This window comes from Siphateles boraxobius, unplaced genomic scaffold (genome assembly GCF_051911475.1).
Source record: "Siphateles boraxobius isolate OS27281-9 unplaced genomic scaffold, OSU_SipBor_1 8, whole genome shotgun sequence".
Taxonomy (NCBI): Eukaryota; Metazoa; Chordata; class Actinopteri; order Cypriniformes; family Leuciscidae; genus Siphateles; species Siphateles boraxobius.
The window spans coordinates 636398-654375 of NW_027509208.1; the positions used below are offsets into that span (position 1 = coordinate 636398).

At 37.5% G+C, this 17978-nt stretch overlaps 3 protein-coding genes across 9 annotated transcripts in view; 1 reads left to right on the top strand and 2 right to left on the bottom strand.

The window, feature by feature from the left end:
* Positions 1 to 17978, bottom strand: part of LOC143729596 (uncharacterized) — a 700608-nt gene that overhangs the window by 77334 nt on the left and 605296 nt on the right. The gene's annotated exons all lie outside the window — the stretch shown is intronic.
* clu (clusterin) lies at positions 5416 to 13021 on the top strand. Its single transcript, XM_077220918.1, has 9 exons — positions 5416 to 5588; positions 8707 to 8828; positions 8919 to 9067; positions 10135 to 10305; positions 10382 to 10796; positions 11887 to 12027; positions 12166 to 12392; positions 12479 to 12654; positions 12746 to 13021. The coding sequence occupies exons 2-9, from the start codon at positions 8741 to 8743 to the stop codon at positions 12756 to 12758; spliced, it is 1380 nt and encodes a 459-aa protein (XP_077077033.1). The 5' UTR covers positions 5416 to 5588; positions 8707 to 8740; the 3' UTR covers positions 12759 to 13021.
* The window catches only part of reps1 (RALBP1 associated Eps domain containing 1), a 29547-nt gene continuing 25992 nt past the window's right edge, over positions 14424 to 17978 (bottom strand). For all 7 annotated transcript variants that reach the window (XM_077220270.1, XM_077220273.1, XM_077220271.1 and 4 more), the window contains 2 exons: positions 16670 to 16775; positions 14424 to 16577 (listed from right to left, as the gene is read on the bottom strand). In XM_077220270.1, the coding sequence (XP_077076385.1) occupies positions 16509 to 16577; positions 16670 to 16775 (175 nt within the window). In that variant the 3' untranslated portion in view covers positions 14424 to 16508. The remainder of the gene's footprint in view (positions 16578 to 16669; positions 16776 to 17978) is intronic.

Consider the following 17978-nt stretch of genomic DNA (forward strand, 5'->3'; position numbering starts at 1 on the left):
AACAACAAGCAATTCATTGCATAGAATGTGATTCCATTCTCCTTTCATGAGACACTCACACACACATATCTTTGATGGCTTGTGTTTCTGATTAAGCATGTGGGATTCATGGTTCCTGTTAGTATTAAAAAAAATGGATTAATCAAAACCATCTAAAAGCCATTAATCATGTAATAACCAAAGGTCAAGAAATGTCAATCATGGCCTCATTTACATCACAGAATTATACAGTTACGGTGTTATCAAGAGAGAAAGGTCAAATTAGGACACGAGATTCCTGGAATTCTGTGTCCCATATTAACATTTTGCAATCACGGATTGCATTCATGGTGCTGGGATTTGAGAAAAAGCTTATGGTGATGATGATATAAGGTTGTTTTTCATCCTCAAGTGTTCATGACAAAAAAAAAAACTCCACCTCAAGATCATTTGTCTGTTATTGTTCTTCCATGATCACAGTTACAGTAAGAGAACAAAAGTTGAAAAAGAGAAAGAAAAAACATGACACAAAGAAAGAAGATCGTAAAAGTGCTGTCTGACAAGAATAGTCACCTAAAGTAATTACTAAATAAACATGAAAATATTTACATACCATGGTGTTTAAAGAAGACCATTGTTATACCTTGGGACATGTCAAAAATATTGTGGCTATAAAGTACTTGATAGTGTTCCTTTTAGCCGTTACACTAACTTAGTCATTGTTAATAACGTCCTAATCCATTGTTCTCGCAAAGCAGCTCTATAAATAAAGAACTGGACTAAACTGAATTAATCAAAAGGGTATGATGTGCAAGCTCTCACTTGGATGGTGTTCATAGCTCACTATTTTAGCTTTGTTGTTAATATTTAAGCAGATGTGCAAAGCAAATGTGCTTTTAATAAGTAATCTGATTGAGATTGATTACGTTTCTACTAAGGAAAGAATAATGACATGCTGATAGCTAGTATGAAATGGCACTTAAAGATGTTGTGCAATTGTAATGGTTACGGCTTAAAGGTTTATCTAATTTCACCAGTATCAAATATTATTTGGAGCTGTTGGATTAAAAAGCAACTAAAAAGCAACTAATATTTAAGTGAATGAGAGGTTTAGCAGATGATCTGCTGTTAACTGCACCAGTGTAGCAGTGTTAGCATGCATCAAATTACTCCGTAACCACCAGCTTTGATCTGCTTGCCAAAACTGTAAATAACGCCAGCAAATAGAGTAGTGTTTAATAGACTAGCGTGAAAACCATCTGGCACTTAATATGCTTTCAAACTGATTCAGACGACTTCAGAATATGTAAACAAAATTTTGCACAGCTGTTCGGTTCTGGGGAAGAATCCTTTTTTTTTTGTCTCTTCAACTGTTATGCATATTAATGAAGAGACTGTTGTCATTTATTTGATAGGGAGCAGCCTTTCTGCTTGTGACCCCACAGCTATGCTTTCCTTCCTAGTCTCTCGGACTTTCATAGGAGTTACTGCCACCCAGAGGACAAAACTAAATTATATAAAAACGTGCACTATGTAACTTTTGGCCCTCTAATTGTTAAAAAAATGCATGCATTTTGTAGAAGAACATTGTTTTGGTTGTTTTTCGGCTCTGGGTGACTGTGCAAATGAATACGGTTATTCTACTGCTCATAAAGCATTCACTATTAGTCTTAAGAAGAGATATTTCAAGTCACCTTTATTTATGTAGCACTTTTTACAACAGAGATAGTTTCAAAGCAGCTTTACAGAGATAACAGGAAAATAATGTTGTAATAGTATTGTCAAATACAAAATTAAATGTCCCCAACTAAGCAAGCCAAAAGCCAATGGTGACAAAGGCGAAGAAAGACGAAAAGGCAACAGAAAAAGCTACATTGCTGTAGCTATACCCATTAACAGACACGGTAGTTCCTTGAAAATAAATTCTAGCGCTAAAACCATCATAACGAAATTATCTTTCACTATAGATAATGATTTGCAATGAATTTTGTTAGAGCTACACATGACATATGCCATCTCAATATCTTTTACAACATATCAAATCCCTCAGTTCTCGCCATCACTGAAAAGCCAAGCCAATGTTGATTCTTGTTTTATTACGAGTTCTGTTGCGTTCTCTTTGCTAGCAGACTCTGTTTGGCGTTTAAAAAAAACAAAGAATAACTGGTGATTCCCCGGAGGTTGGAGATTTAGAGAGATCCAAGCCTTTCTCGCTCTTTGTGACAACATCTAAACTATGTCAGTCTCACAACACACCTGCGTCAAAGTAGCCGGAGCAGCTTTTCTCTTTTTCGAATATGACGAGACACATATGCAATATCCCACGAAAACCATCCCGACAGGCCTAAAATATAAACACTTATAAAAAGCTTACCATAGTGAATCAGGGTAAGACAAAAACATGTTTGGGGAGAATGACTGATGATGTATTTAATCTTTATTTCCATTTTGTTCATTTTGGACAAAAAAAAGTTACATAGTCTGCCTTTAAAAACTGAAAATGGGGTAAAAATAGAAAAGGCAATTACTTGAACCAATGGCAGGAGAAACAAAATGTTAGAACACACAGCACTAGATATGAATACCACTGCCCAATCTCATTTAAAATGCCAAGAAATAGGATGGAAGGTTTAATACTTTACAGCTTGCCGTGAGTGCTATTGACAGAGGACCACTCACTGGTATTGTTTATGAGGTGAGATCCCCTTTTGAAAGGACAGGGGTCAAAGGTGGCGATCAGGTCATATTTGCTGGATGCAAATGAAATATTCCTGTTCTGTTGCCACTAAGAAAATGGAGCCACATAATTAAACCCACAAGGTATTTATGCAAGTCATTGTCCAGGACCCATGACTTAAGTTCTATTTTTTCCAAATACTTCTTCATTCATTTGATTTTTACATATTCTGAAATATGTAAGTACAACTTACCAGTGCATAACTCTCCGCCATGATGAGGGTGTTGAGGTTAGTTGACAGGGTGTTTTAATGCAATTACTATACAGTCGCTCACTGTTCAAAGTCAAAACAGCACACTCTATTCTGGTCTCTAGATATGGATTTGTTCCCTCCTTCAGTGTTAGTGTCTGTGAGGTGAAATCTGAAAACATTAATTGTTTAGAAAAGTAATAACACACATTTCTTCAACAAGCCACATGATTTGTGCAGGGTGAGATAAGTACATATGTATGTCTATACACTCACCTAAAGGATTCAATTTGTTCAATTTCTCATTAATGCAATTATCTAATCAACCAATCACATGCCTGTTGCTTCAATGCATTTAGGGGTGTGCTCCTGGTCAAGACAATCTCCTGAACTCCAAACTGAATGTCAGAATGGGAAAGAAAGGTGATTATAGCAATTTTGACCGTGGCATGGTTGTTGGTGCCAGACGGGCCGGTCTGAGTATTTCACAATCTGCTCAGTTACTGGGATTTTCACCCACAACCATTTCTAGGGTTTACAAAGAATGGTGTGAAAAGGGAAAAACACCCAGTATGCGGCAGTTCTGTGGGCGAAAATGCCTTGTTGATGCTAGAGGTCAGAGGAGAATGGGCCGACTGATTCAAGCTGATAGAAGAGCAACTTTGACTGAAATAACCACTCGTTATAACCGAGGTATGCAGCAAAGCATTTGTGAAGCCACAACACGCACAACCTTAAGGCGGATGGGCTACAACAGCAGAAGACCCCACCGGGTACCACTCATCTCCACTACAAATAGGAAAAAGAGGCTACAATTTGCAAGAGCTCACCAAAATTGGACAGTTGAAGACAGGAAAAATGTTGCCTGGTCTGATGAGTCTCGTTTTCTGTTGAGACATTGAGATGGTAGAGTCAGAATTTGGCGTAAACAGAATGAGAACATGGATCCATCATGCCTTGTTACCACTGTGCAGGCTGGTGGTGGTGGTGTAACGGTGTGGGGGATGTTTTCTTGGCACACTTTAGGCCCCTTAGTGCCAATTGGGCATCATTTAAATGCCACGGCCTACCTGAGCATTGTTTCTGACCATGTCCATCCCTTTATGGCCACCATGTACCCATCCTCTGATGGCTACTTCCAGCAGGATAATGCACAATGTCACAAAGCTCGAATCATTTCAAATTGGTTTCTTGAACATGACAATGAGTTCACTGTACTAAAATGGCCCCCACAGTCACCAGATCTTAACCCAATAGAGCATCTTTGGGATGTGGTGGAACGGGAGCTTCGTGCCCTGGATGTGCATCCCACAAATCTCCATCAACTGCAAGATGCTATCCTATCAATATGGGCCAACATTTCTAAAGAATGCTTTCAGCACCTTGTTGAATCAATGCCACGTAGAATTAAGGCAGTTCTGAAGGCGAAAGGGGGTCAGTATTAGTATGGTGTTCCTAATAATCCTTTAGGTGAGTGTATATAAGCAATAATAATAATAATAATAATAGTGATGCTTGCCTTAGCAAACACCATTAATTAGATTGTGTAGGAGAAGAAGAGATCTTTTACTGTATTGTATTTAATGATGACCTGACAACATTTTACAGATGCATGACATCATAAAGAGGTAGTGTTTGCCTGGCCGTGTTGGTTGTTTGTACAGATGTTGTGTGGCCGTGGGGGAAAGTATGGATTTAAACACGCTCCTACAGAGTGCAATATCACACAGCGTGAAAAAAAAAAGCTTTGAATCACCTTTGCCTAAATTTCAGAACATTATGAGCTGTGCTTTCCTGATATTTATGTTCCTCTGGCTTTGTAACAAATGAACTCTGAGACTAGGGGACGAAAGCTAGCTTACGAGCTATGACGTGATTAGTGGACTGAAACGCCAGTTTCCATCCACTGCAAGAGTGATTTTCTGTGGTTGTTGCCCAATCCTAATGTGCAATATGCAATAAGTGATGACATGTTTTGGTCAAAGCACAAATAATAATCTCTTACAAAATAACATGTTTATGTCCGTTATAACTGGGCATTATAACTCTCAGTAGCCTATAGGTCTTTCCAAAAAGTCTTGCAGGTGTCACTGACATTTTTTGCCTATTCTTTTTTGTTTTAACATTACAGTGAGTAATGTTACATAACCGGCAAAATAAATGAAGCCACCTGGGTGACTAGACTATATAGGGGCAAATGTCGAGTGTGCCTATTAAACTCGGGCTTGTATAACCTGCAAAAATCGGCACACTTTTTTTTACTTAGTTTCAGAACTGGTGTTTACCTCCTCTTGATTCACCGGATTATTCTCTGCACCGTTAGAGCAGATGCTATGTCGGTCATGTTAAGGTGATTCACCACTGAAAGTTGAAGCTATCAGTCAGTGATGAGTTATCCACATACTGTCTTTGCCGGCAAATTCTAGAAGGCATTTTTCCCGTAAACCTCATGTTCAGTCTGTGACCCCTACAAGCACAATGAGATTAGCAAAACGGCACAATATTGCCCACTTCTGGTCAGACAGAGCTTCTGCTGTTGATGATAATAGTTTCTGGAACAGTCCAAAGCCACAGCCATTCTCATCCCGTGAATCACGTCGTCAACATCACCCAGCCTCCCAGTATATAAACAAATCAGAGGAGGCACAGTCCATCTGCAAGGAAGAAAAGCATCAAAGCAGGGTGAGTACAGAGAGCACATTCAAAGAATGTTATACGATTATGGTTTCATAGATATTATTAAATAATATCTTCTAATATATACATATATGAGAGTTATTATTTATATTAAGATTACAGTGATGTAATAAATTTTTTGTCTAATGTACTATAAAATTGCACTGTAATTAATGCTACATTTATGCATAATACCATATAACTGAGCAATAACCCACTGCTGCAATAATGTAAACAAGATTCTGTTTGTACAGTTTTACTTGGCATGAGATAGCATAACATATAATTTATGTCGTTTATGAATGACAATGCACCCTTATGTAGTTAACGTCATCCAAAAAGTCTGTCTGGGCTATTGGAGTTTGTGCCTACCCTAGGCGAATTTGAATTGATTTTTTCATTGCAGAGAGGAATTTGTCTCGCAGCCACAAACTGATGAGGGAACTAAGCTAAGGTCAAATGATTTCAGAATGCACACTGTGCCCTAGCAAGATAACATTAAACAAAGCAAATCTCCTCACTCAGAACAAGCCATCTGTGTGATGCACGTAGTTTCGTACAAACACCACATGCCAGAGATGTATAACTTAGTTCCAAAACAAATATACCAAGATTAGGCACAAGGACAAGATTAATTCAAACAAGGGAACAAGAAGATAAAATTAAAACTTTTTGAGGAACCTCAAGGCTGTTAAATTTATGGAGAAAAAAAAACGTTGTACACCATATTTAACATTACAGAACAGCAAATTTCCATTTGCTTTAAGATTTCTTTCCATTCATTGGCTCTTCCTGTTAACATCTGTGCATGTTTCTTATGTAACTAGGCTCCTGGCTTTAACTTGGCCAAGTTGGGGTTTCTATGTACACGAACCCAGAGTAAAATGAGGAAACTTATCCACATGACTGAGTCAAAGCTTTTATGATGTTTACTTGGACTCTGGTGTGAATTACGAATCCAGCAGCAGCTGTTGAGGACCAATGGCTTCTCTAACTGTTTAGAAATGTCCAACATGATTAAAAGTGCTGCGTTTTGAAAAGGGTAACTTGCCTAGAATCACACACATTTCTGCAAACTCACAAAAGTAGGATTAAGTTTTGCCAGAACCACCGTTTTGAAAGCTTTAGTGAAGGGGATTTGCATTCAAATCCATGTAATCACTGAAGGGAACATATTCATAAGGGTTCAAAGGGTCACAAGTTTGCTGCACTTCCACTGATTGTGTTCTTCAAATCCTTTTGGTTTGATAGTTTAAAAAAAGGATAGTTCGCCCAAACATGAGTCATCATTTACAAAAACTGTATGACTTTCTTTCTTCTACAGAACACAAAAGAAGATACTGTTTTTGTGCATACACAGTGAAAGACAATAATACGTTTATTTGTTTTATATAGCGCCTTTCAGAAAACTCAATGTCGCTTTACAAAAAGTACAAATAAACATGACAAAGAAACGGTACAAATAAACTGAGATGGATAACAATAGATAGAGGTACATATACATAAAGATCAGATCATAGAGTAAGGGAAACAAGTAGCAAAAAGATATGTTTTAATGTGGGTTTTGAAATCGTGTAATGAAGAAAGGTGGCGGATGTGTTGGGGAATAGAGTTGGGGCAGCGGTACTAAAAGCTCTTCCACCAAACGATGATAGTTTGTGCCTACGGATCGTCAACAGACTGGTATCGGAAGATCTAAGTGCGCGAACTGGGGATGAGATCATAAATATAGTTGGGGACAAGACGATGGAGTGCTTGGAATGTGATAAGGAGTATCTTGTATTGAATACAAAAACGAAAAGGTAGCCAATGAAGTCTGCGTAAAATCGGAGTAATGTGGGAACATTTCTTTGTGTATGTGAGGACTGAATATATTGATTCTTATTTATTGAAGAATTGGGTGAGCCATAGAAAAGGGAATTGCAGTATTCAAGCCGTAAAGTGATGAAAGCGTGAACAAGGGTCTCTGCATCGCTGATATTCAGAAATGGACGTAAGCCTGTGATATTACGAAGGTGAAAGAAGGCAGACTTAGTGAGCGAGGAGATGTGTGGAAGGAAGGAAAGAGATGAATCAAAGATTATACCAAGGTTTTTGACAGTGGTGGAAGGTTGAACCAAGACTCCAGCAATATTAACATCGTCAACACAGTAACAGGATGTCATTTGAGGTGAACTAATAAGCAGCAGATCTGTTTTATCAGTGTTGAGTTTGAGGAAATGACTGGTCATCCAAGGATTTATTTCAGCAATACAAGCTGATATGGAATTTGTGCGCAAAGGAGCATTGCCTTGAGAATGGATGTATAGCAATGGAATTTAAAGCCATGATGACGGATGATGTTACCTAATGGAAGCATGTAGATGATGAAAAGAAGAGGCCCGAGAACCGAACCCTGGGGGACACCGTGTTGGACAGACGCAGTAGTGCACTTAACCTGGTGGATAGAGATGTAATGCTGGTGACCAGACAGGGAGGAGGTGAACCAGGATAGGGCAGTTCCAGAAATACCATGAGAAGATAGTTGTGAGATGAGATTACTGTGAGAGATTGTGTCAAATGCAGAGGACATGTCTAGAAGTACACTGGGGTACAAATTAGCATTAGACCCCATTACTTTCACTGTACAGACAAAACACCGCTTTTTTCAAAATATCTTAATTTGTGTTCCACAGAAGAAAGAAATGCATTCAGTTAGGAGTGATGAATAAATGGTAGAATTTTTCTTTTTGGGTAAACTATCCCTTTAATATGTTGTAGCTGAACTACTATCTTAAGGGAGAGTAAATAATATAATATAATAATATTATAAAATAGTTTAAAAAAGGACTAAGATAGTACAAAATGACCCAATAAATCTGTTTGGGCCTCTGCTCAGAAACATCAAGGTCACAGAAAGACACTGACACTATTTATTTCAGACCTATAAATAGGTAAACTGATACTGTGGATTTATTGTCCACACAGTCTGTAGGAGAAAGTCTCGCACAAAATGCATTTTTTAAAGTGTGGGTTTTGCAATTGTTCATGGTCATAAACTTGCTGAGTCACTTTCACCACAGCTTAATTGAAAAATGAATGTTCACTATTGAGTGACCCACTATTTTCTGACCTCTGTTCACAGCTTCTGTTCATCAGGAGATAAGCCGCCACCAAAGATGAAGGTCACATGGTCTCTGCTGGGGCTTTCTCTACTCTACCTCTCCGCAGAGTGTCTGATACCTCCAACTAAAGAGGAGCTCAGCCGTAAGTGTGTGTTAGATTTAAAAAACCTGTGCAGACAATGTTGTGAACAACCACGGGACAGTAATCTAACCATTATTGCTTTTTTGACAGAGATTTCAGTGCTTGGTGAAAAGTACCTGGATAAGCAGATTGAAAATGCCATCACTGGGGTGAAGGAGATGAAGACTGTGATGGAGCGATCAGGAGAGGATCACAAAAGATTTCTGTCTGAACTGGAGAAAACCAAGCAACAGAAAGAGGTGAGAGAGCCAAAATAAATTCATACTCGTTTATAAAAATTGATGTTCTGAACTGAACAAGCATACACAATGATATGCATTTTAAAAGTACCTAAGTTTATAGTAGCTAATGTGAAATAATGAACAAAACTATACAGCATTTATTAATCTTGGTTAAATGTAAAGAATACATTTTATACAAGTTGTATAAACTAACTTTAGGCAATTTATTATGATTTAACAATGAACAACAGTATATTTATAATTTTCCATTACCTGATCAATAATAGCTGGGGGAAAATGATGTAGATTATTTACACAATTTACATACAGTATATTAATGCATTTTTAACTACTGTTCATTTATACAACTTGAAATATTAATTTATTAATTAACAATGAACAATAGTATATTCATAAATTACCATTAACCTAGATCAATAAAAACTAAGATACATTATGTAGATTAGTTACATAATCTACATATAGTAATACAATAATATTTCAAGTTGTATAACTAACATTAGGTAATTTAGGATAAATTAACAATAGTATATTTATACCTTAACTTTAAATAGATAAATAAATTCTGAGAAAATATTATGTAGATTAATTACATATTTATATGCTATTAAGATTTCAAGTTGTATAAATTAACATTAGGTGATTATGTGATATTTAACAATGAACAATAGTATATATTAATATTAACCTAGATCAAATTCTGAGATGTATGATGTATATTAAATACAAAACCTACATACAGTATACATTTGAATGCATTGTTAACATGTCAAGTTGTATAAATTACCATTAGCTAATTAACAGCAATATATTTAGTAAATTAACATGAATCTAGATCAATGCATGCTGATAAAAATTGTTCATTGTTGTTACTTCATGATACCCAATGCATAAACTAATGTGAACATACTGAACCTTATTGTAAAGTGTATTTATATAATGTAATGACATTCGTACATTTTCAAGTGTTACTTAAGTGTCAAAATATTTCCTTCAGTCACTTTCTATAATACACATATCTTGTTTTATTCTTTTTTTGTTTCCTGTGCTATTCCATTATAAAGATCGCTCTGAAAATGGCTAAAGAGATGGAGGAGAAGCTCAGTGAGGAACAGAGCATGTGTAATGAAACCATGCAGGCTCTGTGGGAGGAGTGCAAACCCTGCTTGAGAAAAACCTGTGTGAAGTATTACTCACGCACATGCAGCAGTGGAGCTGGCCTGGTGGGACGACAGGTGAGACGTCTGCACAAACACACCAGAATGAGGTCAGGATTATTGCAGGGATAAGTAACCATTTGTCTGTCTTTAGCTGGAGGAGGTTTTGAACAGGACCTCTCCCATCTCCATTTGGATAAATGGGCAGAACATTGAGACCCTGGTGGATGAGGACCAGCAGCAGACCAGGCGCTTCCAGGACCTGGAGGAACGGTACACAGAGGTTGCCGATGGAGTAGACAACATCTTCACGGACAGCATGAGGGTGTTTGACCACATGCATGCCTTCCAGCAGCCCGGCTTTTTCCCCAGTCCATTCCGCATGCCAAGCATGTTCGGCCGACATGATGCAACGGCCGGCAGGGCCGCTCGGATCTACAGGTCCCCCTTACATGACCCGGAGTTCCACAGCTTCCACAGCATGTTCCGCCCAATGATGGAGATGGCAAGAAACATGTTTGAGTCATTCGGGCCCTACATGGGAAGTGATGTGGATTTCCCCACAGAAGGTACATTTCAGAAACAACAAGTCTAGATTGTAACAACATGTACAATGTTAAAGGGTAACTAAACACTAAAACAACTTTTTTTAGTTAATGATCTGTAAGAATGGAGCTTCATTAATGCGAGTACATTTTTTGACATTTGGGTTTAAAGTGTATTAATTCTACAATATATGGTGCAAAATCGTCTGAGTGCTGCCCTCTTCAGGTTGAACTGTGGCTACTGCAGTTGAACTTTCCTATTGGAAGTTGTGGTACCCTCTGACATCAGAGGTACCAGCTAATCACGCCCTTGCCTACAGAGGTCTAAAGTGGACGCCCCCCCTCCGCTGAGCTCCGCCCACTTTTCCAGCATTTTTCAAATATTGCCAGTGGGTGGAGTCAGGCTCTGACCAGGGGTTTAGTTACCCTTTAAAGGGATTGTTCACCCAAAAATGTTAACTCTGTCTTTTACACACCCTCGTGCCATTCCTAAACTGTATCAATGTGTCTGAAATCAAATACTTTCTTACTATGTATATATATATATATATATTATGCGAAAAACAGTGCGCCAAAATTGTATGTCCGAATGCACAGTATTGGAAAAACAGTAAGCTAAAAATCACCTGGATTACCGACTACTTCCGTCGAGATTCTGAAATACGCATTCGATGGACACTTTACTTTCCCATGAGGCCATGGGAGAGGAATTATGATTGGTAGTGAAGCAACACAACAGACGCCGTAGATCACATGACAATAACAATATGCCAGATGTGATGCATTTAAATTTCATTCATACTATATGTATATAGAACTTACTTTCTCGTTAAGTAAGTTTCAAACCAAATGTACCACTTACTATACAGTATGTGATTTCAGATGGAGCATGACTGTTTTTCTGCAGAACACAAAATATAATATTTTAAAGAATGTTATGACCAAACAGATTCATTTCCTATTGACTTCCTTTGTTTGCAATTGTGGCAATATGACAATGCTCCCTACAATCTACTATGATATGATAGCATAAAATAGTGCTTACAAAACAATTTGTTTACTTACAGACTGCTTATACTCCAGATGCATTTCATTAGTAAACCTGTATTCACAGATGGGAGAGTAAACGAGGATGTTATTATATCTAAACCATTTGGAAATGATAAGATGACCTGCAGGGAAATTCGCCGCAATTCGGCTGGCTGCATTAAACTAAAGGAGGAGTGTGAGAAATGTAAAGAGATCCAGCATATCGGTAAGTGCAATATTAAAAATGCCTTGATTTCATGTTTTATTATCCAACACAGAACTTAGAATATTTTGGTCCCAGTTTGGGATATTAATAAGAGAAATCACAGTTATCTGACAATTAGGGCCTTGTTCTCTTCCTCAGACTGTTCTGGGAAGAGGCCCCTGGAAGGGCCCGTGAAGGAGGAGCTGGAGAAGGCTCTTGCCAGGGCTGAGACATTCACCCAGGAGTACAACAATCTGCTTAAGCGATTCGAAGACATGATGTTCAACACCTCTAGTGTGCTGGACCTGTTCAACAAGCAATTCGGTTGGGTGTCTTCTCTAGCTAACCACACTAAAAACGAGGATGGCTTCTTTAAAATACAGGCAGTAGGTCCTAATTATGTGATTCAGAACAACTGTAACCCCTTTCACTATGCATGCACATCACTCAATCACTAACATTGTATGTGCAGGTGATGTCAAAAGGCTCAGATAAAGTAGAGGATCAAGCTGACACTAAAGTGTCAGCCAGACTGTTCGACGGGCCAGATATGAGCTTCACAGTGCCAGGAGACATTCCCTGGAGCGACCCAAAATTCTCAGAGGTTGTGGCACAGGAGGCTTTGGATCGTTACAAACAGAACACTGTGTGAGTTATTACAGCAATCTTTCCATTTCGGTTCATTCTAAAACTTATGTGATTACATAATTATCAAAACCATTAATGCTTTCTTCTCCAGGGTCACAAACTAAACGTTTTGGAGGGTGGGTACTTCCAGTGAAGATGATCATTTCATTTCTCTGAAAAGCACTTGAGAAGATCCTTATGAATTAGAACTATATTAATATTGACAGATGCTGTGCTCATGTAGCTGGATTTCTGTTGTCTAGCATTATTCCTTCTGTCTCATCCTATTTAACGTTCAGAGACCCTACAGAAATTGAATAGAATAAATGCTTACGAAAAATATAATCAACTGTACATTGACAAATATCAATAAAACACACAAAATTTATGATTTTCTTCATTTCTTAATGAGCTAAAAGGTGGTGTAAAATTGCCAGCATAGCAAAATCCTGTAACATTCATTCACTTTTCCACCCGTGCTGGAACTTCCAGCCTCCATCCAAACAGCAGAATCCAATGAAACCTTAAAAACAAGGGTAAAGACACATCTTTTCTGAGAGGACTTGAGGAATTCATTGCCTTATGATTAATTGCACTTAAAAAAAATATTTATGCGCTGTTCTGCATTTACACTTCTGCTCTAATTTTTCTATGATAGCACAACTTATTAGCATTCAACTTCACCCTCATCTGTGACCCTGGATCACAAAACCCAAAACCAGTCTTAAGTAGCATGGGTATATTTGTGGGAATAGCCAACAATACATTGTGTGGGTCAAAATTATCAATTTTCCTTTTATGCCAAAAATCATTAGGATATTAAGTAAAGATCATGTTCCATGAAGATATTTTGTAAATTTCCTACCGTAAATGTATAAAACATTTATTTTTGTGAGTGGATGCAGCACAATCGCGAACATAAATGGACAACTTTAAAGGTGATTTTCTCAATGTTTCGATTTTTTTGCACCCTCAGATTCCAGATTTTCAAATAGTCGTATCTCGACCAAATATTGTCCTATCCTAACAAACCATACATCAATGGAAAGTTTATTTATTCAGCTTTCATGTAATGTATACATCTCAATTTCAGAAAAATTACCCATATGACTGGTTTTGTCATCCAGGGTCACAGATTCTGGATGAAAACTAAATGAATATATTAATATAAATAATAATAATTTTCAATTTCTTTAATATATATATATGCAAAATCAGATGAGCATGACTGCTGTTGTATATATTCTTATCCTAAAACATTTAGGTTTAAAATGGATATAAATGTGGTTTCAGACCATTGTATCAGCACTCTTGTCCAATCAAATCAGAAGACTGGAACCATGCAATTTTTTTGTTTTTTGTATAATTATTAAGCAAGACCAACAGCATGACTTCGAGTGACATTACTTTAGTGACGACTTACTTACATTTTACACACAATATTGCCAGTTACTTTGGTTTTGCTCCACCAAAAAAACATTGGGTTAACGTACAAGACGAACTTAGCAGTTTCTGAATGAATCAAAGATTAAAGTGAATGATTCAATGGCTCACTCATAGTCACTGGTTTCATTCTCAAATTAACCAAACAAATTAATGACCTGTGATGCAACCAGCAGAGTCAGTGAATAATTCCCATCTCTAAAGCACAACTTTTCAATCTGTCTTGCAACAAGAAAACAGACAATTGGAGTAATGTAAACAGTGAAATGCCTCAGTGACTTTGGACTACTGGAAAACAGTTGACAAAACTGTCAGCTTGACAGAGCGCTTGACAAAAAAGGAAATTATTAAAATATTGTGCCATTTTTATTTTGTGTAAAAATCACACAGCTGCTAGTTCATTCTGCAGAGACACATCCATGCAGTTAAACATTTATGATCCCACAGCCATTATATGAGCAATTAAATAGAATATTTGCTGTTAGTCAGCAATTAATGCAAATTTACATACGAGATCAAAAGGTGTGTATCATACAATATACAACATACCCCTGATACAGTAAATCAGCCTGAACAGCAGGGAGAAAAGGCTCACCTTGATTTAACATGGGGGACACATTACTGTGAAAACCTGCACACCAGGAAGTAAGGCTTTAAGGATGAGTAAAAGAAAAAGAAAGACATCAGTCAAAAACAATGAATGAATGAATGAGAGACATGGCGCAAATCTATTCAACAACACAAACGTCACACTAGTTCAGACGTTACAGATACAAATCAAGTGGTTCATTGTTAAGAGCCATTTTATACAAAATGAGATTGTGAACGACATGCAAAAACAGTGACGAGAAAAGACAAATGAAAGCCGAAGGGGAGAAAGTGCAGTCATTGTTTCAGGTCTCACAATTACGTACTAATGATGTCACAGAGTTTATGATGCAGATGATGTACCGTATGAGGTACAGCCAACATTTGAGACTGAGAGAGGAACATCTGCCATCCCGGGGTGAAAGACTGTACAAGGTCGAACGGGTCGTTTTGTTATACCAAAACAGAGTGTGTTAAGAGAAGGAAATAAAGCAGCCTTTGATGCCATTCATTTGTAACGGTTGTCCTCAAACTGTCTCTCATGCACATGAAACAAGCGCACACAATGTGCCACCCATTGGTATGGCAAGGAAGAAATATTAAAGGGTAAGTTCATCCGAAAATAATTCTGTCATTTGCTCCAAATCGTTCAAACCTGTACGAGTTTCCTTCATCCGTGTATCAAAAAAAGTGAATTTTCAACTGTTTTAAATGTAATAAAAGAAAAATGAGGGCTAACAAACAAAAGCAGCATTTAAGTATCAGCTTATTTCACTAGTGCATTATATTAAAAAATTGTCAGCCATAAAATAGATTTTACTTGAGGAACAGACTTAAATCGTTATTTGTTATTCTCCATTTGCCGTTTTGTCGTAAGAGAGGTAGCACTGTCTGATTTGTGAACAAGTGATTCATTTGATTTTGTTTGAATCCCTTTAATGATTTAGTTGATCCAGATAAAAAAATAAATAAATGAATGAATGAATCGTTCACAAATTTGACTGATCCAGTTCATTAGTTCAACTCAATGACTCAATGATTCAGTCACTCCAGTTAACTAGAGCAGAAAATAAACTTCTGTTCCTTGTAAAAAGCAATCATATAACTACAAAACTTTGAAATATTCTATAATAATAGTTTTTTGGACCACTTTTTTGGTGTTTCTTTTGTATTTGTAGAGCTTGACAGCCCTAGACCTCATTTTACTTTCATAATTTGGAAAAAGATCAGCCAGGACATTCCTTGAAAAATTAAGTCATACAGGTTTGCAATGACATTTTTGGATGAACTGTCCCTTTAACAAGTGCCTGTCAGAATCAGTTTACTGAAGCATACTTTTGAAATAACATGATCTCCCAAAAATCAGTTCTCCCCTTTTTAGTACCAGCGCATGGCCTCATATGATTGTCTGAGCACACACGGGTGCCCTAACATGGAAGAACATGACAAGCTGCCTCGAGACTCTGGAGAACAGGAGGGGAAGAGGATCCTTCATGTTAACCAGAATTACAGCCTCATGCCGGCCATGACATCAGGCTCTTGCCTCACACACTAAACATAACCTGCAATGTCTGGAGTATTACATATACAACCACTCATACTTTCTATTTCACCAAAGTGCCATAACGGATAATAATCTTGGGCCCCATCCCTCTGAATGACTGTGTGAGACCGAACGGTCTGGAGGAAGCAGCGATTTTGTCTCATCTCATGCAGTCAGCAGAGGAGTGGAGACGGGTGAAATGGACATCCTGCCAGAGGATCCAACAGACCACTCAAAAAAAAAAAGGGGGTTATCACTCTTTCATTACAAACACTCAATCTCAAGCACGCGCACACTCCGGTTACAAATGCGAAAAAGGTCTAAGCTGTTCCAGTTGCACTTCAAGAGATATTCTTTCTTCTAGCAGGTCCTAAGAAGACAAAATTTGGGAGGAATCGTCACACTTTTGAACAGTACGTTTTATAAAACTGGTGGTCATATTCAAAACACATCTCACAATACCTTCAACTGTTGTTGTAATTCACTGTTGAGTCTGGCTAAAACTGTATTCGTCTCTTTGTTTCTTCTAATGGAAGCCTGGATTGCCTTTTTATCCTTACCGATAGACCTGTTTTTAAACAGAATATGGAAAGGAAGCACACATTAGGATTAGGGCTGGGCGATATGGAGCAAAATATATACATCTCGATATATTTTGCTATATCTCGATATACGATATATATCTCGATATCTTTACGGGAAAAATAACCCCCCAAAAACTACTGCAAAAACAAATAAGCCAGATACTACAGTCTTTTTTTTTATTGAAGTGCAAAGAGGTAGGCAGTTCATGTAGGAACAAAGTGCTTCTGCGACATACAAAAATAATAATTTAACCGTAAAATAAAGGAAGAAATACTTCATATTGCCTTCTTTTCATTCAAAAATGAAACAACTCAACTCAATTGAGGCAGTGCATATAGGAACAAAGTGCTTCTGCCGGCCTAATGTGTTTTCTCTCTAAATTCATGCTCACATTCTGTATTTTAATATAATATATGATATAATATAATATAATATAGCCATCGCCGAATGTCCAATAAAGCTGTTCTCATTTCCTATATTATTTTTGTCAGACAATAGAACAAGTAGCTATGATATAGTGAATGACTACATTTTATATGTGTAAAATTAACTGAATTGAGAGAGTTCGGGAACTGGGTGAAAGCTCTGTGACAGTGAGTATTACAAGTAATAAGCAAAAGAAAGGAAATTAAAATGGCCAAACAAAACTTTAAATACAAAACAAAGGAGAAGCAGATAAGTGAAAAGTCCGTGGAAAAACAAAAAACTGGCGCGCGCTCAACACATGAATGTGCAGCTGCTCGTCTCAGCCATTCACTGAACAAGGTAGACGCCGTTAGAGAGAGTGACGGCAGGGAGAAAGCAAGAGCTCGCGCTCACAGAACAACACTGGCAACATCTGAAGGTTACTGAGGTTTGTCTAAAAAGTCGCTAGATTTGTCACTAGTCGCTTTTTTGAAAAAAAATGTCGCTAAAGGGGTCTGAAAAGTCGCTAAGTTGGCAACACTGCACGTGTGGGGAGGGGGAACAAAAGCAAGGAGGCGGGGGCGAGCACAGCACAGAGAAGGCAAACAAGCAAAGTGGCGAAATCAGAATTAAATATAAACAATATATCGATATATATACGATGTCAAAATCCATATATCGGTATATATTTTAAATATCGAGATATCGCCCACCCCTAATTAGGATACAAGCAAACATCGTATCCAGGAATTTAATATTGCATTTTTTTAAAATTAATTGT